General features: G+C 40.5%; 2 protein-coding genes across 2 annotated transcripts in view; both read right to left on the bottom strand.

Moving 5' to 3' along the window:
* Positions 1 to 2,874: 2,874 nt before the first annotated feature.
* On the bottom strand, positions 2,875 to 8,007 carry LOC130178628 (cell surface glycoprotein 1-like). Its single transcript, XM_056391024.1, has 4 exons — positions 7,651 to 8,007; positions 5,223 to 6,428; positions 4,822 to 4,931; positions 2,875 to 4,551 (listed from the first exon to the last, which is right to left on the bottom strand). The coding sequence occupies exons 1-3, from the start codon at positions 7,736 to 7,738 to the stop codon at positions 4,855 to 4,857; spliced, it is 1,371 nt and encodes a 456-aa protein (XP_056246999.1). The 5' UTR covers positions 7,739 to 8,007; the 3' UTR covers positions 2,875 to 4,551; positions 4,822 to 4,854.
* Positions 8,008 to 8,236: 229 nt separating this feature from the next.
* foxj3 (forkhead box J3) overlaps positions 8,237 to 23,584 on the bottom strand; it is a 74,340-nt gene continuing 58,992 nt past the window's right edge. Inside the window, exons 6-12 of the mRNA XM_056391012.1 lie at positions 20,933 to 21,061; positions 18,657 to 18,831; positions 16,068 to 16,559; positions 15,369 to 15,470; positions 14,572 to 14,763; positions 13,267 to 13,365; positions 8,237 to 13,093 (exon numbers count right to left, since the gene is read on the bottom strand). Coding sequence (XP_056246987.1) covers positions 12,981 to 13,093; positions 13,267 to 13,365; positions 14,572 to 14,763; positions 15,369 to 15,470; positions 16,068 to 16,559; positions 18,657 to 18,831; positions 20,933 to 21,061 — 1,302 coding nt within the window. The 3' untranslated portion in view covers positions 8,237 to 12,980. The remainder of the gene's footprint in view (positions 13,094 to 13,266; positions 13,366 to 14,571; positions 14,764 to 15,368; positions 15,471 to 16,067; positions 16,560 to 18,656; positions 18,832 to 20,932; positions 21,062 to 23,584) is intronic.

Here is a 23,584-nt window from a genome sequence, read left to right on the forward strand (position 1 = left end):
AGTCAGGTCCTGTCCACACTGCAGCCTAACATGAAACCATGCCAATTAAGTGCCTTGCTCAGATTCATGTGTGAGCATAATGGGCCTGTGGGCTGGTGCCATCTGTGCATCCATGAATAGCTCAGAAGAACTCAGTAAAAGCAGGTAAATGCAGGATAAAAGTGTTATTTGGTGGTAAAATGCCCCAAACTTTAATATTCTTGAATTAAAATGATTTTCTCTCATAATTATTATTACACAGCTGATTCGGTGGGAATCTAGGACCGGATTTCAAGTGAGTAATTTCAAAATAAATGAGAGGTTGATCAGAAAATTATGCCCTATATGTGATCTTTTTTTCCTCACAAAAATAACTTTTTAAGCAGCTACAAGTTTATTTTGAAAGTAAAATTTACATGGTGTGACAGTACACGTCACAAAAAAAGAAAGAAGCAAGAGATCTTTCACAACTTCAGCAGTAGGCTAATACACTACACAATACACTGTCAAAGTTTTTTCAAGTGTAACTATCCTTTTGAAATAAAAGTCACATGAACATAGATAGATGAAAAAATGCTTTTACTATCCAAAATCTAATCTGGCTTCATCAGCGAAAACATTGTGCAGTGAATGAAAGTAGATTTCTTTCTTTTAGGAATAATGGAAACAAGGCGTCTCTTGGGATGGGTGATATAGATAAAATCCTCCATCACATAATGAGAAACTTTACAATCAATATTTGCTGTGATATAGCCTAGAACATTTTCTGGAAAATCTAATAAGAAACTGTTGATAGTCAAACAGGTCTGCCTGTTTTGGTTAATTAAATACATGACAATTAAAGGACTTCATCACATTGATGCAAAACATAAAAATAAAATATCTTAAAACAGTCCTGTTAGTTGCCCACAGTCGCGTAAGTTGCTGAGGGGATAGCTGCTACAGTATAAATGTTATGTTGTATGGTACAAACTTTCAGTATATATCATTTTAATGACAAACCCCAGCCTCTGTGGAGGAACACAAGATATTATTCTAATTATATGGAACATAGAAAACAGCTCAGACAAAGATTTTACATCTTGTACATTCAAGACGAAAAAAATATTAGTTAATATAAGCAGCAATGGCTTCTTCTCCAGTGTCCACATGGCCTCTATCATCTAATCACAGTCCTGCTATAGGCTGTATTAGTTAAGTTGGTTCTCAAAGGGCAAGCCAGGTGATCATGGCTGTTTTACCATTACTTACAGGTGATGTCTGTGGCCACTAGAGGCTGCTGTGCTACAGCGAACAAGTTGTGTTCGCCTCACATGAGCGTCTCTGCCTGCAGATGTGCAAACTGTGAGTAGGTAGAACAGGACTGATACACTTAAATATTTCATTTTTGCCATCTGCGTGTGGTTGTAGGAAAATCTGCTCTCTGCACAGTGCACAGGGGGAACCACACAACTAAGTGGTGGAGTATCTATTGTAGTTGTGTTTTCTTGCATAAAACAGGAAAAAGAGGAAACACTATTCTTCCTCTTAATGATTATGAAAGGATCTGTGTCACAATTTCTTCTTCAAGCGTGACTTAGTAAGTCATTTAAAAGTGGCGTTTAGTACATCTGAGGTAACTCATCTGGGGTTTCTTTATTAATTGCATCCCCTGTTCTGACTTTCCCATTTGTATTTGATCCAAACAAATCTCAGTAGTTCTGTCACACAAGAGGGATCCTGCTGTGGATCATTCATGTACTCACCTCATCTGCTTCTTTGACCCGAGCGCTTAAAGCATCCCACAACCAGATGTGTTGATTTTTCTGTCCCCCTTTTCACAAGCTTTCCTCTCCACAGGTCCAGCAAAGTCAAATTCCTCCACCCGTGCTCCACTCTGACGACCTTCACATGTCCATCAGGCTGACAGCTGTCACAGGCCGTTCTGCTTTTTATGACAGCTGTAACTCCTTGTCTCCCATATGAGGATGTCCATCAACCTCCAGTGTTTTCATGCCAGATTCCTGTAAAATACTAATGCGAGAAATATTTAGATCTACCAAGAGGAACTGAAAAAGCTCTTATCATCTATCCAACGCTGCCAGAAGATAACATTAATTACAAAGAGTTCAGTTAAAGTGAATATATTTGATTTCTTTGTATTTGTCACTTTATAGACAAAATTGAATTCCAAAGAGACAATGAGTATCATGACTACATCAAAGTTCGCATAAATAGTGACAGTAAAACACAGAGAATTCATTTCCACAAAGAAACCTTCCACATACTGTAAATAACATATAATACATTATGCAACACGTGGATGGCTGCCAGTCTAATTCTTGTTGATACATAATAAAGGGCAAAACAACATTAACTAAGAATTGCACTGAGTAGAGCGCACCCCTCTCCCAAGGCTGGATGCAAACTAAGCAGGACATAATACCTCTGAAAAATCCACTTGTCAGCATTCTGTGGTGACAAACTGATGGTTGACACTGTTACTAAATTTACTTAAAACTGATTTAGCATTTCTGCCCTGGAATTTCTTGTTCCTATCAGCTGGCATACACTGAAACCAATATATCTGCAATAATCTAATACTGAACCATATATCAGCCTGGCTGTTTTATCAGTCTTCTTACACAAATCTTTACCTGTCAATACTTTAAATAATATTTGTAATTGTTTCAATTTGTGTCTCTGCATGTACTGACTGCTATGTGTCTTTTAGTGATGTTGTATATATGTAACTTGTTCTCAGATTGCTATTGTAAATGAGATCTTGATTTCAATGAGACTTTATGAATAAATAAAAGATAAGCTAGTATTTGAAATGCCAAGGCTTCAAAAGCATGAAAAAGCCACGTACATGTTATAAATTTTGTAAAATGTATAAAAATTATTCTACAGGAATCTTTGCAAAAAATCAGCATTTATTTCATACAGACTCTTTAAAACAAGTGCAATTAAAAGTGGCAACAGTTACAAAGGTTGTTGTAGCTGTTCTCCACTTGGGTGCAGGTTTGGTACAGAACACAGTTGAAAGCATTCATGTGGAACATCATGCGCCGCTTACCATCCTAAAAATATTTACTGTGTGCAGGATGAGCCGTGAACATATAGCTGGTGCTGCAGCATGCCAAAGTGTGATTGATAGGAGAGCTCTCCGTCTCATGCTGCATGACAGAACAGGAAAAGTGATAGGTCCACTTGCTCTTACACAGCATGTGGGAGGTGTGCGCTTTTTAATAGTGGTGGTGGGATGTGTGCATGTATGAACCATGAGGCCAGCTGAAATACATGTGCTGTGCATGAAGGACATTTTGTGATTTAAAGGCTGGACAATGTTTGATTTTTGACCTGTTCTCAAGAAAAGAAGGAAATTATTCACTATACCTGCACTAACCATTACTCATTATTGCGCTCAGCGTTCAAAGAGCTCGGCAAGGAAAATCACAAGCGCATGAAAGTTATCATCATCCATAAATTTCAAAATCAAATCATGATCACGCAGATGAATCGCAACATTCATAAATGCTTACACATCACATTTTATGGAGAACTACGACCTGCTTATGTAAGGTTGGTCACATGCTCGCATTCCTCAAAAAGCACTGCTATACCATCCTGATATATGCACAACCCTTTATACTAGTATGTTATCACCTTCTCAAGTAGCTAATAATCTGCTTATAATAGCCATGCCACAGCTTGCATAGGTCAAGACACGGTGTTGAAGTCAAGTGCTTTGATATATAGTTTTACTCCACCGCATTTCAGAGGGAAAATTGTACTTTTTACTCCACTACACTTATCTGACACTTGCAGTTACTTTGCAGTTTAAGATTTTACATATAAAACCTACAATCAGTCTGTAAAACATGATGCATTGCCATACATTAAAGGTACCCTGTTGAGTTTTTGACCACTAGTAGCGCAGTGGAGTAATATTTTCACAAACAGGTCCCTCTTTTGTTTGTTTGTTTGCACAAAGACGCATTCCTGCCTCTGGTTTCAGGCTGTTTTTTTTTTTTTTTGCTGATTGCCACAAAGAAGAGTAGAAATGTGTGGAGGCAGTGAAGTAAACATGGACATAAACTTATAAAAAATCAACCTCACAAATGTTTTTTTTTAAAGAATGAGACCTTGAGGATACACAATGCGTTTTGTTGAGAAATACTGACTGTTTATAAGAAAACTACACAGTAGTATATATGTAGTTAAGATTAGCTCCACCAAAAACCAAGAGGAAAATGCTTCTTACATATTAATGCGTCAGGGGTCATTCTGTTGTCGAATTACCATTTTTACCTTTGATACTTTAAGTACATTTTGCTGATAATGATAATACTTCCATATTTCTACTTAAGTAAAACATGAATGCAGGACCTTTGCTTGTAGTGGAATATTTTTATATTAAGGTGTTGCTTCTTCTCAAGTAGAAGATCTCAGTATTTCTTCCTCCACCACTGGTTTCCATTATTTTAGTTGCATTCTGGCCGTGCAAACTTTGGAGCTGGCTTTTCTTTAGTGAAGATCTGAGGCAGGGAACCTTGCTCAGCTTTGTCAGATGATCTTAACTTCAGTGTCCTGAAAAGGAGAAAGAATTATAAGGTCAGATCAACCAACAGTGTTGTTGATGTTGTGTGGCCATGCTATCAGTCCAGAGAATGTCTTCAGCTTCATACTGAGTAACTGGATCCTACATTTAAACAGTTATGGTTACTAAAGAGATGTAATGTTACAGAGAATCACTTTGATAGATGTGAAGAAACAAAAAGAAATATTTTTGTTACCAAACTATTTGATAATCGGCGAGAAAATGAATCACGGATTCAAACAAATGAGTTTAGTACTCACTCTTATTCACCGCAGCTTCTTGGATATAGTCGTTCAAAGAAATCCGATTGTGATAAAAAACGTCAGTGTGAAAAATCCTGCTTCGAGCTCTGCCCCTCTGTTAACCTGAGCTGGGAGACAAAAACTGTCATTAGTAAAATCAACACTTATAATGACTCTACTTTTCTCACTGTGAGCTCTTACGCAGACACGAACATGTTACAACACTGTATGTGCCCCCCGGGTTTTTTCCCACCTATTTTTTGGAATTTCATCAAAATGCCGTGATGATAATTGCATCCTGGAATGTTGCTTGAATATAGTACGAAGAAAAGTTCAACTTTTCAGGTTCAGCTTTTCAGACGAATTAACATTGTAGTCAAATATAAACCAACATAAATGTTTTTGAATTCGATTCTTACCCGCAGGTTCTTTTGCTGTCAGTGTGACTGCAGCTGTAAAATCCTCTGTGTGTGTTGTCATGCTGGTGCCATTGCCACCTTCAGGAGCAGGAGCTCTCTCTGCCTCTGCATCAGTGACAGTTGGTGCAGGGGCTGTGACAGGTTCAACTGGGGCTTCAGTTACAGTCTCTGTTGCAGCTACTGGGACTTCCTCCACTGGATCCAATACTATCTCTGTGGCCTCAGATTCAGATGGGGTCTCAGTGACAGCTATAACGAGAATCTCTGGAAGAATCTCCTCTGGTTCCTCCGCAAGAGGATCTGATTGGACAACTTCTTTGTCTTCTTCTTCTTCTTCTTCTATGTCATCCTCTGGAGCCTCCTGCTCAAGGTCCTCCAGGTGAATTAAGAGGATTGGGTCTTTTGGAGCTGGTTCCTTACTAGTCGGGTCCACAAGAACGACAACAGGTTCTCCAAGGGCTACTTCTTGTGGTGCTGTTTCCTCTTGACCTTCCTCTTCTGTCTCAAGTTCTGCTTGGACATTAACAAAAGATTCCTCCTCTTCTGGTGTACTGTGAAGATGTTCTTCATTAGTGCCAGGATCCTCTTCGTCATTTTCTTCTGAGACGATCGGGATAGGCACGATGACAACTGGAGATTCTGGGAGTAACTCTGCAGGTGCTGTGTCCTCTGCCGCAGCGTCCTCATAGGTCTCAGGTTCTTCGGGTTCCTCATTAGTTGTGGGATCCTCCAGGATTATTGAGAAAGCTGTATCCTCTTCAGGATATTCAATAAAAAAACCTACAGGTTCCTCTTGAACTAAGTCTTCGGTCTCAGGTTCTGGAGGAATAAGAAAAACAGATTTTTCCTCTTCTGGTGCACTAGAAAGAGGTTCTTGAGAAGCGCCTGGTTCTACTTCAGCCTGGTCATCAGGGACTATCGGTAGCGTGTCCTCTGGAGCCGCTTCTTCTGTATTTTCTTCATCTTCTGCAGCCCCTACAGGAATAATGGGAATTGCTGCTGCCGGATCTGGATCCGGTACATCGTCCTGTTCTGAAGATGCATTTTCCCCAGCACTCTCTTCAACAACAGTTGTTTCTTCGTTTGCATTTTCTTCTTGTGGTCCATCTTCTGAAGTCTCTACAGGAATGACTGGGATTGGTGCTTCTTCAGCTGGACCTGGACCTGGTTCTTCGGCAATAACAGAAGACTGAACAACTGTGGCAGCTGCAACAGAAGTTAGGCAGTCAGTACTAGAACCAGAACCTTGTGCTGGTTCTCCAATGCATTAGCAATATAATCATTTTATATGTTCTCCAAGGTAGTCAACAAAGGAAGCCTTATTTACCTAAAATATATTGGAATATCAAAACAATAAATATGAGGACTTCACATAATTTATCTTAATTGATAAAGTATAATTCCTACAGTTTCTCAGTAATATATAATAATTACACATAGAAGCCTATGCTGTCAATGCCAATGGCCCTCTCATATTCCTCTATGTTGTAGACGAGGGTCTATTAATTTGACTTTTAAAGCTAAGACACATGACACATAGTAAGCCAAAGTGCAGCCGTGTACCCACAAAGTAAGTCTAGAAAAATGGTGTTCAGTTTAACGATGGCTGATTATGTAACAGTTAAGGACCTCTCCAGTGACCTGATACAAACATGGAGGGTGTGTAGTGATCCAAGTTTAGTTCAAATGTCTCACGTGGTAATATGCTAACAGGAGCAGGTGTGTCATTGAAAAGGCCATGAAAGCACTTTGAGATACGTTTGATTGTTAATCAGGCTCAGGAGTTTTATTCTCCATGTGTGGGTTTGACTGAGGTCAGTGTCCAAACTGAATGCACTTTTTTTAAATTATTATTTATAAGCTAGAAAATGTCCAAACCAGTATTTGCCTTTCCCACTCTGAGGTTCTGTTCTCTCACAGTCTTCCTATTATGTCACATCAAATGCAGGTTAACATTATTAAACATGTTTATATACCTCTGTAATGTTTTTCTGAATTAGTACATTCAGTGTATTCTGACACCACACAATCATAAATCAACAAATATTCATGAAATTTAATTCCAGCAATCTGTTAAATCAGTTGTAATAATTACAACAGACAAATTTGAGTTGGAATAATTTGATGAATAAATTTACTCAGACTACAATAGCATTGAGATACTATTACATAATTTTATATACATTATATGTAAAAAGTCTATTCAAAAACTGTGCCCTTATGATTTGCTTTTTTCCTACTATAAATAACCTACAGAGGCATTTCCTTTGTAATACAATAAAGTAGCTTTGAAATAATGCTGTAATATGTATGTATGTATGTAGAAACATATTGGAATTCATTTTGATTATTTATGATTGATATTTGAGTCAAAGCTTGAAGCAATCATATCCATATCAAAAGAGGTCAGAGGAAATACATGGCTTACGTATTGGTCCTGATGAGTATAACTGAACATTCAGGCTCAGGGTCAGGAGCAGCAGCAGCAGAGAGGAAGCTTTGAACATGATGTCCATCTTGTCTGAGTCCTCTCTTCCCAGTAACTCCAATGCTGTGGCTTAACTGACGTCTCTACTGTGAAGCAGAGGCACCGGTCTATCCTGCAGGGGTGAAGCACACGTGTAATGTGACACATTTTATGAAGTGCCATACCATATGGGAATATCGTGAGGGTCCTCGGAGGGCTGGGTGGGTGAAGAGAATGATCACATGTATATCTTGTGTAAGACCACACACCAGCTCTCAGTGGATCCAATGTACTTTTGCCATTGCTATATGAAGCTCCAGAAGTGGGAATAGGTAGGATCCAGTGTTTTTGGAACTCAACCCACACTGATTTAAAGTCAGGATATTTCATCATCTGATGCATCAAGTTTTGATCTTTTTTTTTTTTGAGTTCTCTTTTAAGTTCATTTTATGCTTTTGGGCTTTTGGACAACCGCTACATCTGCTGATTATGTTGTGAGGCTAAAAGTTTTCAGGAAAAAAAGCTCAAGCAGCACATTATTCCACAGTGAAGTTACCATATTTTATTTCTTTAAGTGCCATTCATGCATATTGGGGAAGGGGGTGGGGTGGGCGGTGGTATCGACAATTCTAATAACACTTGAGTTATTTTACAGCACTAAACGAATACAAAGAGTAGCTGTGTCACCTCATCGGACAACAAAAGTAATAAACCGTGCAATAAACAAAAAGGACAAATAGGAGAAAAAAATACAAGAAATGACAAAGACAAAATAAAAAAAACAAACAAAACAAAAACAAACAAAAAAAAATAAACAAAAATAAAACACAAACCAAATATATATTATCAACACTGAAACACTGAATGTAGAACCATAGTACAGGTAAAAGGTAGTGTCACACAAAAAGCCAACGCATTTTCATCACATATATACAATATAGATATATATACATACTGTCACCCTCTGATTGGACAATAGCAAAATACTCTATTCTTTTCCCTCCTCTCTTTTGTGAATAACACCCACCCCCTGCCTTGATACCCCACCCCCAAGAGGAAAAAAGGGATGATTGAAAAGACATATATGTACAAGCACAACAACACACCAGCACTGAATAAAACAGGCCCCAATCAGCAGTACTTGTTGGCAGTTCTCTCCCATATTGTAACAAGGCTTTTTTTATCTTTTCATCTTTTTTTTCCCAATAATAATAATCTCTCTGGCAGGTACATGTCCAGCGGTATTTAAAAACTTAAATCGTCTTTTGAAAAGAAAAAAAAAAGAAGAAAAAAAAAGAACTTAAACTCACACAAGCAAACACACAAATACACACACGCACACGCATACAGACTTAATGTAAAATTGTGATTGTGATCCAGTCATTGTCTTCACCTTTTCCCCTTTTATCCACATCCATTCGCTCAATTCTTTTGATTTCCTCTGGGCTGATGTGTGTAAATGGTAGCTTGTGTGCTCACAGTCTTCACCTGGAAGAGCTGAACCACACTTCACCCTCACACCAACCCAGGACTTACAGGATGTTCACTATTTCAGGTCCATAGAGTCTTAATGAAAACACACTGATGGCTCTTTTTCACTGCCGTCTTCAGCTGCAGTCCTTTGGCCCACACTCACCTCAAAGAGTCATGATTTGGGTCACCCAACTGACTAAGTATCATGTCTGAGCACTAATTATGAAATTCTGGCAGTTGAACAAAGATTAAAAACTCAGTTGAGATCCACAGGCGAGGCAATTTACCACACAAAAGTGGACATTTGATATACAAAGACAGACAAAACAAAGCAAGAAAGAAGCAGGTGTGAACAGGTATGATTGGCAGGTAAACAAAAAAAGAAAAAACATTTGCTGAAAATATAAATGAACGGCAGTATCATCAGTTGAAAGAAGAGAACTTGACTTCATCTGCATGTTCAACAGAAGATATACAGTATAAAACTGGGCTGGTTCTAGTTTCACAAAACTTTCTATGTGTTCAAAAGTATGGTTCTATAATATCCAATAAAACAATCGTGAGACTTGAAAGTGCTTTTTCTCACAATAACAAAGACATTATGCAATATCATAAAAAAAGAATCCATGATTGTCATCCCAATATGAAATTAAAACTACGGTCACTACTGGAGTCCCTAGTAGCTAAATTGCCTCAAGGAAATAGTTTGAAATTTTAGAAAATCATCTTATTTGCTTTCTTGCTGAGAGTTAGATGAGATCTTTGATACCACTCTCACGTCTATAAGGTAAATATGAAGCTTCAGCCAGGAGATAAATAGTTTAGCTTAGCATAAATTTCCCCATTTTCATTCTTTGTGCTAAGATGAGCTACCCGTCTGCTTCGTGTAGCCTCATAGTTGCCACACTGATATGAGTGGTATCAATCTTCTCTAACTCTAGGCAAAAAAGCAAAAAAAGTGTATTTCCCGAAATGTTGAACTACTTCTTTAAACAAGGACACACAGTGTCATAGATGCAAAACACCATACACAGTTTAGTAGTTGGAGAGAGAAATAATCCTTTTCATTATCAAATGGAGACAATGCCTCACAATTGCCACAAGGGGTCAGATAGTCTTACTGTGTCTGAATGAATGAATGAGAATATGAGTGAATAGCTTGCTAGACCCAGGAGGTGCTTTGCATCTTAAAAAACAGTTAAGATCAACAAAAAGTGAAGGTGTGCAAAGGGCTTGTTTTTCCTTTTTTTTTTTTTTTTTTTTTTTTTTTTTTTAAACATAGTGTCTCTAAAGTTCAGCACCTGGCTGATTGAGGAGTCACTTGTTACAGGACACAGAAGACAGGTTTCCAGAAACGCTGATCTCCCTGTTCTGTGTTTGAGAAACCCTTCTCACAAAAATGCTAAATCTCAAATCTAGTCTTTAAATCACTGTGTGCATCTGCTTTTGTGCTCATAGATAGTATAGAGATGATTACAGCAATCGACCATAGCCCTAAAATTACAATAAAACCAAAAGACACACGCACGCACACACCATATGTTCAAGCAACACTCACACACACATCCACTCTTTATGTACTATGAGTCACATTTCTCATTCTATTATGATTGTATAATAGCAACATCTTACGGCATCTATCACAACAAAACATTGATGTCTGAAGTGACAATAAACACTTAGGGTAGCATCAAAAACTCATTCTGATGTACAGTAGGTGACTTTGGATGCAACTCATTTTACAAATCAAAGAAACTTACCATAAAAGTCATGCTTATGAGAGTTCTACATCATGAATATCCTACTGATCATTAATCAATCAAAAAAGCTTTCACAGAGGCTAGCATGAGATTTTTATTAGTTATATATTTTATTTGTCTCTTAATTGTTTCAAGTCAGTGAGGCTTAAAATGATTACTCTAAAATTGGCATACATGATCTTTACTGTTGTTATTATAATGATTATAATATTGTTTATATGATTGATGTTTGATGTGTTGTTTTATTGTTTAGAGGAATAGTCCCACATTTTGGGAAATATGCTTATACACTTTCTTGGGAAAGTTAGATGAGAAGTTTGATACCACTCTCATGTCTGTAGGGACATATATGGAGCTACAGCCAGAGGACGGTTAGATTATCTTAGCATAAATACAGGAAACTCCGGGAAACAGCCAGTGTGGCTCGTCCAAAGGTAACCAAAAATCCACCTACCAGTACCTCTGGCGGTCACTCGTTATCACGTTATATCTCCAGGAAGTCGCTGCACCTGTCCAAAAAACAGTCTGGCACATAACAACGCCCCTCCCAAAAAATTCTCATCCAAGTTTCAGCAAGAAAGCAAATAAAAATGTTGAGCTATTCCTTTAATAAATTCAAACCCCACTGACCTGAACTGTTCATTTTTTTTTTTTTTACAAAACCCGTCTTGCTGGATCCCAACTGATTTTGGCCGATGCATTTGAGAGTATAAAAAATAGGACTGATATCACCATTTCTGCCAACAAACAATTTAGTTTCTGTTTCATGATTTTATGATATTTGCTGAGCAGAAGATACAGTACAGTTTAAAAATGTACCTGGAAACACTCTCTGGTCGATAAACTGTGTAACTGAAACACAGTTTCTAAATTACCTCATACATGTTTTGCAGTTTCTTTTTACTTATTGGCTGACACATAAGCCAATACTGACACATCGGCGATAAGCTAAGAAAATATCACCTTGCCAATGTGTAGATTGGACTCAATTTAATTGCTACTGAAGGCTTGTTTAATGATCAATAGGCTATTCATGTAAAACTGATGAACTTTACTATTAAAACTCTTTAATGTTACAACAGCTTCTGACTGGTGGAGCAAACACACGATGCACACAGAGAACCTACCTAAAACTCAGGTTACTTTGGGTTGAATGAATTTTAAAAAGACAAAAATTGTCCGACTTCCCTGCTATCAACACCTACTCACACTCATCATATTCACTCATCTTGAAGTGCTTGAGACAGAGAACTAAGAAAAACAAAGTTGTACTCCCATAACTAGTCTGTTGCAATGAGCCTGATCACACTGGTTGGCTATGAAAACAGATCACGATACTTGGTGATCTTTCTCCCTCTTTCTGTCTCTCTCGGTTTGTTTAATATCAAGCCTTAAACATTTAACACCCTGTTCAAAACCTCAGTTATTGTAAACCTAACTTTTACTTTACCACCCATTCAGCCACAGCGGGGCCCACTTTCTCACCGACGAGCACCATCACATTACTCACAGAGACGGCCTGTGTTTCTTAAAAACAGAAAATAAAAGAACAAAATCGTTTTTAAAATAGAGAGATAAACTCATCCAAGAGACAGCTGAGGCCAATGTCAACACGAGAAGAATTACAAGCTGAACACATCGCTCGAATCACATAACAGTTACGGAGCAGGGGGTCGGGGGGGAGAGGGGTTCAGACTTTGGAAGGCAGCTGGCTAGGGACGGGGAGAGGGCTGGCTGAGGAGCTGAGGAGCATGTGGTTTAGACGTGAATGTGTTCTACTTGTCTCTAGACAAGTACGTAAGCAATCACTTTAACATGTCCGACTAAATATGATTGTCTTCAAAGTAACATTTTCTATTTATGTTTTGCTTTTGTAAAAATGTCAGGACTCTGAAGTCTTGTCTTTCTCCAAAGCTTGTCAAATGTTCTTCTGCATCCCACCCACAGTGGCCTCCTTCTCCTCCTCCTCCTCCTGTGGCCTTTCAGCTCAGCCTGGCTTCCTCTGGCTTCCACCTCCTCTCCTCGCTCCCTTTTGTTTGAAAAAAGGAGGTCTAGGGGCTAGACGATGGAGTCCCAATCAAAGTCGTCCTGGATGTCGTCAGCTGGCATGCGATGCATCTGGAAGTTTCTGGTAGGTATCATGTGCTGCTGGTTCATCTGTGCATGGTGTCCTGGAGAAAACAAAGAGGAGAGGAAGAGTCAGATTGACCCCGCTGTTTCCTTTTGTCAGGCACATCACAAAAACTCAATTTCCTGGGTTTGTGCATAAAAACAGGTCAAATGAAGAGACCGAATGACTGCAAGTAATTATGATTTTCCTCTGCTACATGTGACTTCATGTCACCTGTCATAGTGGGTCCTGCACTGCTCATGGGGGGCATGTGGGGATATCCTGGAGGACCCATCATGGACATGCTCTGTCTGGAGTCCATGTAGAGATTTCCTGAGGAGAGGATTAGAACAAAACTTAAAACCTCATATGAACAGAACCTGTTCAGATACAGTTTAGTTGATGCGTCTGAAAGGGATTCGCTTCTAGCAGGAGGCACGGAGTGTACATTTCTGTGCACTGTCATTCAACTGGAGTAAAGCATCTCTGAATTCTTCTAAAAAACAGCTTCAACCCACAGGTGAAAAGTCGTACTCTTGGCTTCATTTATATTCTGGCTGCCCAAAACAGTACTTGAAAAAAACTGGACTGATACACTGAATTGTTGAATTACCGGTAGATATCTTTACACCTTTCAAATGTAGGAGTTTGTGAGTAATAGAAAATGTGAGTGGAGTTGAGTCACATTACATTTTGTCTGTAGTGTGTTATACTGACACCTGTGAAATATAATACTGTAGAGCAATGACTCCCACCCTGTGGATCAGGACACCCACAAGGTGTGGAGAGCAGAGAAATTCTGCTACATAAAACTGTGCTTATTTTTTCAGACTTTCCTCTTCCATCATTGTTTTCTTCTTGTGAATTTCTGGGTAATTCTTCATCTTCGGGCCTCTTAAAGTTTTTCAAATATATCAAGGAAAATAAACCATTGTTTGGTTGAACTGGTCACGACTGGTGGACACATACAGCTTGTAATGATGAGTTCCAAGTAGACACTGTAAGCAGTTGGGAACCACTGGCACATAAATCAAGCAGAGCACATAGCATGCAAAAAGACTGTGCACTTGCAGAAAAAAAAGGAACTGAGATAAGTTCCTCAGACAATGGGCTTGTGTTTTAATTTTTACAGACTTTTGGACTCAAGTTCAGAAAGAATTTTAAACCCCACAGATAAACACATATTTTTGCTTACAGGCAGAAAGCCCTCTAAGGCACACTGCAGCAGGTCCATTTATATACTGTACAATTACATGATCTTTCCCAGAAAGAAAGAAAAAAAAACTATAACAGGGCCATACAGGAAAAGTATAAATGACTGAATCTTCAAGATATATTATGTACCTCCTACCAGAGGTAAATCTATAGCTACTGTCTCTATATAATAATATAAATAACACTTTAAAACAATTTAAGTGGATCTAGTCCAGAAGTGATCCTTATTTCAAAACCAAAACTACCCACATGTATAAAAAGTTTTACACTGATCGAACCATTAGAGTGAATCAGGATCATAGTACTAACAAGTGGCTGACAAACCTGTGTTGAGGTGCTGGCTTGGTTTGTTGGTGTGCATGGAGCCATGGCAAACGGAGGGCTGCACTGCCCCCTGTGGCTGGATTACACCGGTGCGGGCAAAAAACTGGTTGATGGATGAGCAGAGGTCTGCGATCTGGGTGGGTTCCAGGGACCAATTGTTCAACTCCGCTTGTCTCATACTCTCTCTTAACCCTTAGGAACATAAAACACACACATATGAAACACACAACCACCTTAGTTATTATCAGAGCTAGTGACAACATCTGTCTGCACTAAAATGCCTTTGTGACAATGAAATGTATGAAACTGCACCAGCTGACTGTCCAAACAATATAAATTTAGCAAATGAGAAATTCATTTACCAATATGAACCAAAAACTTAGTTGCAATTTATATTCATTATGTCAGTAACCTTCAGTGGGTGATATTTAGAAAACATCCTACCTTGCAATCCTAGACTATAATTGGATAAACTGACCTGCTGAGCTTGGTGTTTTGGTAATTAAACTTGAAGGCAGTGTTATTTAATTGAAGAGCTCAGTTTAATTAAACTCATAATCAACTCCACAGTGTCAACACTTCAGCACTCAATCAAAAGCTAGGGCAGCACTGTACTATCAGCTCATGGCTTTAAATGTTTGTTTCTTCAGATCATATGTGAGTACACAGGAGGTAAATCTAACACAGAAAACTTTAAATATCATTATCTCAGATATATATAAATCAAATAAATGTCATTATTATTTCTTTAATATTTCAAAATGCAGTAAGATCTATTTATAGTGTCCAATCCGCACCTTGGAAAGGTGAAAGGTCGACATCAGCCCAGTTATAGCTGCTAGCAATACGACAGCTTTCTTTCAGTGCATCCAGATTTGGGTACCAGTCAGACAGTAAACCTGCAACACACACACAGCAAACTATCGGTAACATTACACGATAGGAGATGTGAAGTATACAGATGGTTTTGGTTCCAACACCAAGTTCACTCCTGGGATAAATACAGATTTAGTTCTTATTACATAATTTATTGACAACTACATAATAATTGCTCCTTTAATTGTTATTTCCTGTGGGTTAGGCCAGATGATGCATTTTCATTGTAGTCACATCTTTATAGCTGCGCAGGCAATCTTGTAGTGGCAAATGAATGAGAAGATAACACCAAATAAAATAGTTCATCAGGCTTTTAAAGAGTTCAGTACTGTATTGTGGCCACAAGGAGGAGCCAGTCGACTCTGTAAAGGCTGCTAAAGTCACTGGATGCAGCATTGCTTTGTTCTCACAACAGCAAAGATAATAAATGAGATGATGATTTACTGTTTTGCACCTAAAACAATTTCTAAATGCTTTATAGCTAAATAATGGAGACTGATATTGAACAATATTCAGCTGTACACATGTTGTCTTCGCTGTAGGTCTCGAGTCTGTGTGATGAACAGGATGAAGAGGAAACAACACGCTGGTTCAAAGGAAGACAATGACAATGGTCTTACCTGTGTTGCAGGCCATCTGTTGCTGGGTAGGATGGGGCTGGTGGGAGAGGCTCTGATGCTGTCCGTGTTGAGAAGGGTGCTGGCTGTGTTGCGTGTGCTGGGAGGGGTGTGGCGTGTGCTGCTGTGGGTGCTGGCCATGGGACGGATGCTGCGATGGGTGCTGCCCGTGCTGGGAGTGCGCAGCGTGCTGGGGGTGCTGGGAGTGCTGTTGGTGCTGACTGTGTTGGCTGTGCTGGGTGTGTTGGTTGTGTTGGTTGTGGGGGCCGCCGTGCTGCGGGAGGTGCGGTGCGTGGGGCGAGCCGTGGCCGGGGTGGGCTTGGGCAGGATGGGACAGGGGCACCTGGCCACTGTTGGCGGAGTGGCTGTTGGGGTGGCTGTTGGGTTGGTTGTTTGACAGGCTGTTCTGTGTACTAATGGTGCCACTGGGGGAGTGTTGATAGGAGCAGGAGGTGTGGGTCTGCTGGGAGGAATCTGACGGTATGCCCATGAGACCTGGGACACAAAACACACCAACACAAAGCTGTAAGAGTGCTGAAACGAATAGTCGATTACAGATTTATCGACTGACAGGCGATTGTGATAACTGACTAATTTAGGGCTGCAACTAACAATTATTATCATTATGGATTAATTTACCAATTAATTTCCCAACTAATCAATTAGTTGTTAAAAGCATTTCCAACAAAAGCCCATGGTGACGTCTTTACCCCTTTAAATCCAAAAAAAATTAAAACATAAAAGAAAAAATTCTGTCAAATTCTCACACTGGAGAAGCTGGAACACACAAATGGTTTGACTGTTTTGCTTGAAACATGGTTTAATAGTTAAATTGATCAATCACCAAAATAGTTACTTCATTTTCTGTTCATCTAATTATCGTTTATCAAGCAACACTTGCTTCTTCCAGCTTCTCAATCGTGAGGACTCGTTTCTTTTTGTTGTAAATTGAATAAAATGTGGGTTCCTTGGGCTCTGAGAATCACTGAATCTAAAAATAATTGTCAAATTAATTGATAATCAAAATACCTTTGGCTGCAGCCACAGCTACTGAGAAGAGACTAATTCCAACACAAATGCCAGTGACAGGTTTTCAGATTTAGGTGAATTACTATAATGCACTTCAACACAAAGAGCCAGGTTCTTCACATGTAAAAACGGTCCTTAAGGTCATGTATCTTAACGTCTTACAATGATGGAATGTGGGCCTCCTGTGTTTAAGTAGTTCTACACTTGAGACAGACCAGCTGCCATTTTGTTGTATCAGGGAATGACTCAGCACCAGTTGTGTCTCTGAGGTTCACGAGCTCGAGCTGCCGTCTCCTCTCCACTCCAACTACACGGCTCTGGATTGTCTTTGACAAATTCATTGTGCTGCTGCAGGGCTCTTTAACAGACATGACTGGAGCATGAACATCTGCACACCCAACTGCAATCATCAGAGTGGCGGGGAGTGGTCTTAAGAGGCCCTGTCCTTCACAGCTTTGGCACAGTAAACCTATTTCACTGGAGTGCTTTTAGAGCTGACTCCAGCCCTGCACCTCCACAATCGGCACGTAACACTCACTGCAGGGGTGACAAAGGTGCATCTCTTATCGGCACAGAAAGCCCATTGTCCGACCAGGGAAATACAGAAAGCAATTAACGCGGCACCAGAATAATAATGCGAGCTCATTACCTATTATCAAAGCCAGTGAATTAGCTCACTGTCTACAGCGGCAGAGTGTGAAATCCTCTAGCTCGATTATTTACGCTTTTTAATTGCTAGAGCTTGTCTGACTAAGAGATTTCACTTTTATGCACATAAAAAAGGTAACAACTTTCAACTAATGAAACATAGATGATAGATTAAAGGAGAGGAAATCTTTGAAAACATTAGCATGCAATGCATTTGATTTGTGAAAGTAGGTTATACACAGAAAGCTCGGTCTACTTTGCTCATAACCCGCTTGTCAAGTGCTCTTTGTTTATCAGTCAATCAGATTACAAGCAAAAATGCATTTTGCTCTACGGGGAGTCACAGGCTTTTCGAAAGCTCTGCTCTATCCACCACTATGTATTATATCATACAGATTCCCTATCATTATGACAAATGAACCTCAAATCCAACAGATTTACTGAGGACTTGTGCTGCTTGTGACCTCTTCCACTCCTCTGATGAAATAGAAAACATTTCAAACATGACAACATACAGAAAACTTCAATGCTATTTGAAAATTATAAAGCAAGAAGGATGGTGTATTAATTCTGAATTAACCATAAAATGAATGCACCAACAACCCTTTACATCCCTTAATGAAATATTTAAGCCATGAACTCTCAGACTCTTCATCAAATGAAGCCTTTTCCACATTGCTCTGGCAAAAGACCATGAAAATATTCAGTAAACACTTGCACTATAGGCTAGTCAGCCTGTTGAATACCTGCTCGCTTTTCAATAAAAATAATTAGTGGCTAAAGACTCTCTATAGCCCCAGCTGTTAAGAACAAACGCATATTAGGAAAATCATTCTTTGAATCATCCTGGTCTTGATAAGTGAAGCTTAAGCTCTCTATTAGGTTTCTACTTGATGCTCCCGTGAGGCCACTCACCTTGTTGGCTGAAGGACTGCTCAAAAACAGACTTGTAAAGGCTGCGGAAGGAGGCACTGAGATCTTCAAATTCAGAGAACAGGAGCTGCTTGTCCCTGTCTGGCAAGTTGTATTGGGACTGTGGGGGCTGCTGGAGGCTCATAGACTGGGACACGGGCTCTGGGTGACTGGTCACCTGGGGAGATGAGGTGATAAAGAAAGATCAAGATTTACAAAAAAGCGAGCAATACTGAGCGCAAGAAAGAGAAGTTTGATGTTTAATTTGTGAAGGATTTTGTGAAAAAACACTGGCTATATCTGCACCACAGACTACAGGGACTACTGATGCTACGAGGAACGCACTATGAAGTTCAAACATACACATCAATAATATACATACTTTTCAAAGATACTCGCTGTGCTTATCTGGTCATGGCGCCGCAGAAACAGAAAACAGAAAACCTCGAGAATATTTAATGCAAGTGGTGGTTTATGTGAACATACGTTGCAAACACACAGAAGTCAAATATGAGGATGATCCAATTCCTCTAAGGAGCCACTATAACAATGTTTGTTTCTGTCTGAAGAGGTGTCAGTCACACAACATGTTAAGAACAATTACACAAACCGCAACAATCTAGGTCAGTGCTTACCGCCTTGGCTCACACAACATTAAGAGAGCAACTCGAATGGACACAAAGCCAATACTCAGGTGGCCAAGCAAAATGTATTTAAAACAAAATCAATAGCAATACCTTGTACAAATAAGCAGCCATTTTATCCATGTATTTGTGTGGGCAGTCAATGTTATGCACTGCCCCTGGGTGTGAGACAGCAAGCAGTCTTCCCTCCAGCAATGAGATTGTCTACGAGATTCATCACAGCAAGGGCAGCGATGCAAAACCATTGCTATTTCACAAAGCAGGCCCTGACCTGTGTCCGCTGTGGGCTAGCATTACAAGAGAGGTCACGTCCAATTTTTGATCATAACATCTTCCTCTTCCAAGATCTGGGTAGGCTGCTGAAGTGCATGGCTCACAGTCTGGCTTGGGTAAGAGTGAAGAGGTGATAATAAAGCCAGAGTGTTTACTGTGAGCTGCTGCTTTGGCTGTGAGAGAGAGAGAGCACATCCATCAGGCTGAGCCGATCGATGCCCAGCGCCTGGAGCAGGGAGCACTCTAGGATGCGGGGAGGACCACACCAAAGAGGGGGCATCTCTGGTGGGAGGACATCAGAGGAAGCGCTTCTCTTTGTCTGGCTTCCAGGAGCGTGCACATTTTTCTCTGTTTCCCTTAACCCCCTTCCTGATGTAGTACTGAAGTGCATGTCCACCCTGAACCTCGGTCTATTGCTGTCTACCGCTGGCTGCTCTGAAGACAGCCTCCTGGGGCTTTCTGATCAGATGAAATATGGGATACAGAACACTTTCTAAGTCTGGCAGTGTTTCATTTTCATTCAATTAGTGGCTTGAAAATGTGGAGAAAATGAGAATTTATCATTTGGCCATAGCGCTTCGTGCTCAAAGAAATTACCACATTTATATAAATATCCTGTTAAAAATATATCCAACTGAGCCGTGGTCATGAGCTGCAACATCTACAGAAACCTGAAAATATCACCATCCTACTCTAATCTCCCATTAAGGAACGGCAGTGGCACCATGTATCTGGCAACCAAGATAATGCACTGGCACCTTCATTGTTTTGTCTAATAGGTGCAAAAGAGCCAGTGCTCTTCATGACTCCATTCAATTCAGCCTTACTGAGACACAACCCAGGACCAAGTTATATTCAGTCTAATCAGTCAGATAGGGTCCTGTTCTGTCACTGGTCTGTGTGTCAGTACCTGAGCTGATCTGATTGCTGTCAGTTCAGATCATGTGGTATCATCGAGGGAGTAATACGTGTTTTTTGAACAAAGATGGAGAGTGTAAACTGTAAAGTGCAGGGATAAAAGACACAAATTTGCTACTTCTTTTTGTCAGAGTACAGGCTGCTTTTTAAATGGTGCCTCATCATGCTTTGAAGGTGTAGTGTTCTCTCCTGCTCTGGGTCTGTTTGGGTCAACTGAAGAGTCTTATTATCCTCAGGTCTTTTTGGGACTAGGTCTGACTATCCTCGAGTCCCTTTTGCATTGGGTGTCTTTTCTTGAACATTAATATATGCGTGTCAGATTCCAGTGGGTTTTCCAAAGGTATATTTTGGATCAATTCCAGAATTTTGGATATGTGAAGACCTCTAAAATGAATCTCATAAAAGTACAGTATTGCCCATGTGAAAAGTGGTCCTTGGTCTTACCGGTGTATAGCTGTGCACACTGCCCACACTGTTGAGATTGACAGAGGCCAGACTCTGATCAGACAGGCTGTTGTTAAGGCTGCTTCTTGGACTATCGCTCCCTTCCTGGTCTGTGTTGTACAACGCCACCTGAAACACATACATGTATATTAGTTTTTTTTCTCATAGACACACATACAAGCACACACACTGTTACCAATGTCATCTCCACTCTTGCTGATGGTAGAGCATGTAAGCATTCCTCTGAGATAATGGGATTGGGTATAACAAGTTATGTTGGTCTATAGTTGTAATTTGTAATTAGATGCACTTTAATATGGAAATGTAAATCCTGAGCATGTCTATGTGTACTGCATGCAATGACATGTCATCGAGCATTTTCTTTTCACTTTATTGTCAGTGTGTATGGGAGACACAGGGTGCTGCTGAAAACCCACCACAGTCACTAAGGGGGTCCAGCTGAACATGTAAAGGAGTCTGGAGACAGCTGAGACATTCCCATCACTAAAGGTCAAACTACTGGCGATGTCGGTCACATCTGCTCACCAAGCGCAAACCCGTTTGGGACAGCTAACAAAGGATTTCAGTGCAGCCGAGACACTGACCTTTCAATATAGCAGCGAAACTAGCCGAAGCACTTCAGGACGACAATCTTAATTATCGTCTAACAAGTTTTAGCGCTCCCACCCTTCCCAAATAAAGTGTGCCATCAGACAATTAAGACAATACTAAGAAGAATTATCCCGATAATGAATATAATGATACCCACAGAGAATAGCCCATGTGCTGAGTTTTGTATTGTGAGAAAGGAATGGCAGTAATGCACTGATGGTGTTGCAGAAGAAGAGGGTCTGGCATTCTAAGACTGGTGTGTGTGTGTGTGTGTGTGTGTGTGTGTGTGTGTGTGTGTGTGTGTGTGTGTGTGTCCATGACTGAGTGCAGCATGGTGGCTTCTGCTCATCACTGTGAGTAGAACAGAGTGGGCTCTGTGCTCAGCACAATGAGACAGCAGTGGCAGCAGCCTTCAGGCAGGCAGATTGGCCCAGCCCTGCCCAGCACACTGCCTCTCAGCAGCAGCAGTGGACTGAAGCCTCTTGTCTTTCTGTTGAGCCGCAGCAAGCTACCACAGAGGCCACAAGCAAGCAAGGAAACCCAGGCAGCCCTGACTGCCTTCTCCTCTCTGACTGATTGGCTGGCTGACTAACATGCTGGTTTGAATCCAGGACGCACACATGCAGAGTGAGAGTGTCCGATCATATTAAGCTTTTAATATGGAGCTTGGGTCCTGCATTGGTAGAATGAGATAGAAATACCGCGATTTAAAAAAAAACAAAAAAACTGAGAGCGCAATTGCTGACTCCAGGCAACACTGTTCAAGAAAGAGGGGTGAGGCTGAAGGAGAGGAGTATAGGGGGGTAGTAAGAGAAGCTCATTAGGCAACTCTAGCCTTCCTCCACTCAGTGAGCGCTTGGCTCCAGTGTTCATTAGCGTGAAGGGGAACTCAATGAGCAGCTAAGACTGAAAGCTTAAGCACGTCTACAAAATCAGCCCTACAATGCTAATCAAAAGCAGCGTGCCACAGAAATATAAATGTTATATGTAATGAAGTCATAAAACAGGCTTTTAGCCTTAAGTCTCTCACCGCAATCTATTTTTACTCTACTCACCCATAAAGTGTGATGATTTCAAAACCTCACTGCTCTGTGGTTTACACAGACCCCACACTCCCCTGAGTCAAGACGCCCACTAAAGCGCGCACCGTCACAGACAAACACCCAGTCACATCCCACCCACATATACGTAGAAGCGTGCACTAACACACACACACACACATTTCTACAGTTACAGATGTGCACAAATGTAGGATAACAGACACACAAAAACACACACACACACACACACAAAGGCAAGCATGCTCATACAGGCAGGAGCGGTTCCACAGTAAATACTGTGTACAGTGTTAGCTAGCAGGCGAGCGAGTCAGAGTTCTATTCTTAGCAGTGAATTAAGTAAAAAGCCAGAGGTGTCTTTTACATGGAGGCCTAATCTGGAGCATGAGACATGGATTATGAAATCAAAGCAAGATTGGCCCAGGTGTCTCCAACAATGCCAGCCAGTGTTCAGCACAATGCCTGCATGAAGGATTGAACAGACTGAGAGAGACATAAGAAGAGAGAAGCAAGGGATATATGAGAGAGAGAGAGAGAGAGAGAGAGAGAGAGAGAGAGAGCGAAGAGGAGAAAAAAGTCCAGACTATTCATCAGCAAACACACTTCCAACAATCCCCTCTTTCCCTTCATCATCACACTTCAGTGCCAAAGTTTCATCACATTCATGCCAATGTTTAGGGCCGCCTCAGAACACAACCTTTAGGGGGGAGGAAGAAAAGTCTGAGTCTATGTGAGAAAGGCGCAAGAAAAAGAGAGGCAGTAGTACAATCTTGTGAGGAATGTCCGACAGAGGAGAGAAAGAGAAAAGAGATTCTTGCTGGTTCAGTAGTCGTCCTGCCAGCGTCTCCCATTGGTCTATCTGAGAAGGCGGGAATGAGGGAGAGGGACTGGAATAGAAAGGGAGAGAGAGAAAAACAGAGAGAGGGAATTCCTGTGGCTTGGCACACTGCACCGAAAGAGGCGTGGCCTGTCGTGTGTTTAC

The sequence above is a fragment of the Seriola aureovittata genome, chromosome 2 (assembly GCF_021018895.1).
Source record: "Seriola aureovittata isolate HTS-2021-v1 ecotype China chromosome 2, ASM2101889v1, whole genome shotgun sequence".
Taxonomy (NCBI): Eukaryota; Metazoa; Chordata; class Actinopteri; order Carangiformes; family Carangidae; genus Seriola; species Seriola aureovittata.

Coding starts and splice junctions, on each gene's coding strand:
- LOC130178628 (XM_056391024.1), bottom strand. CDS start 7,738: ATGGACATCATGTTCAAAGCTTCCTCTCTGCTGCTGCTGCTCCTGACC. Junction 6,429..7,650: donor ATACTCATCAGGACCAATAC/GTAAGCCATGTA, acceptor CTTCTGTTGCAG/CTGCCACAGTTGTTCAGTCT. Junction 4,932..5,222: donor GACAGCAAAAGAACCTGCGG/GTAAGAATCGAA, acceptor TTTGTCTCCCAG/CTCAGGTTAACAGAGGGGCA.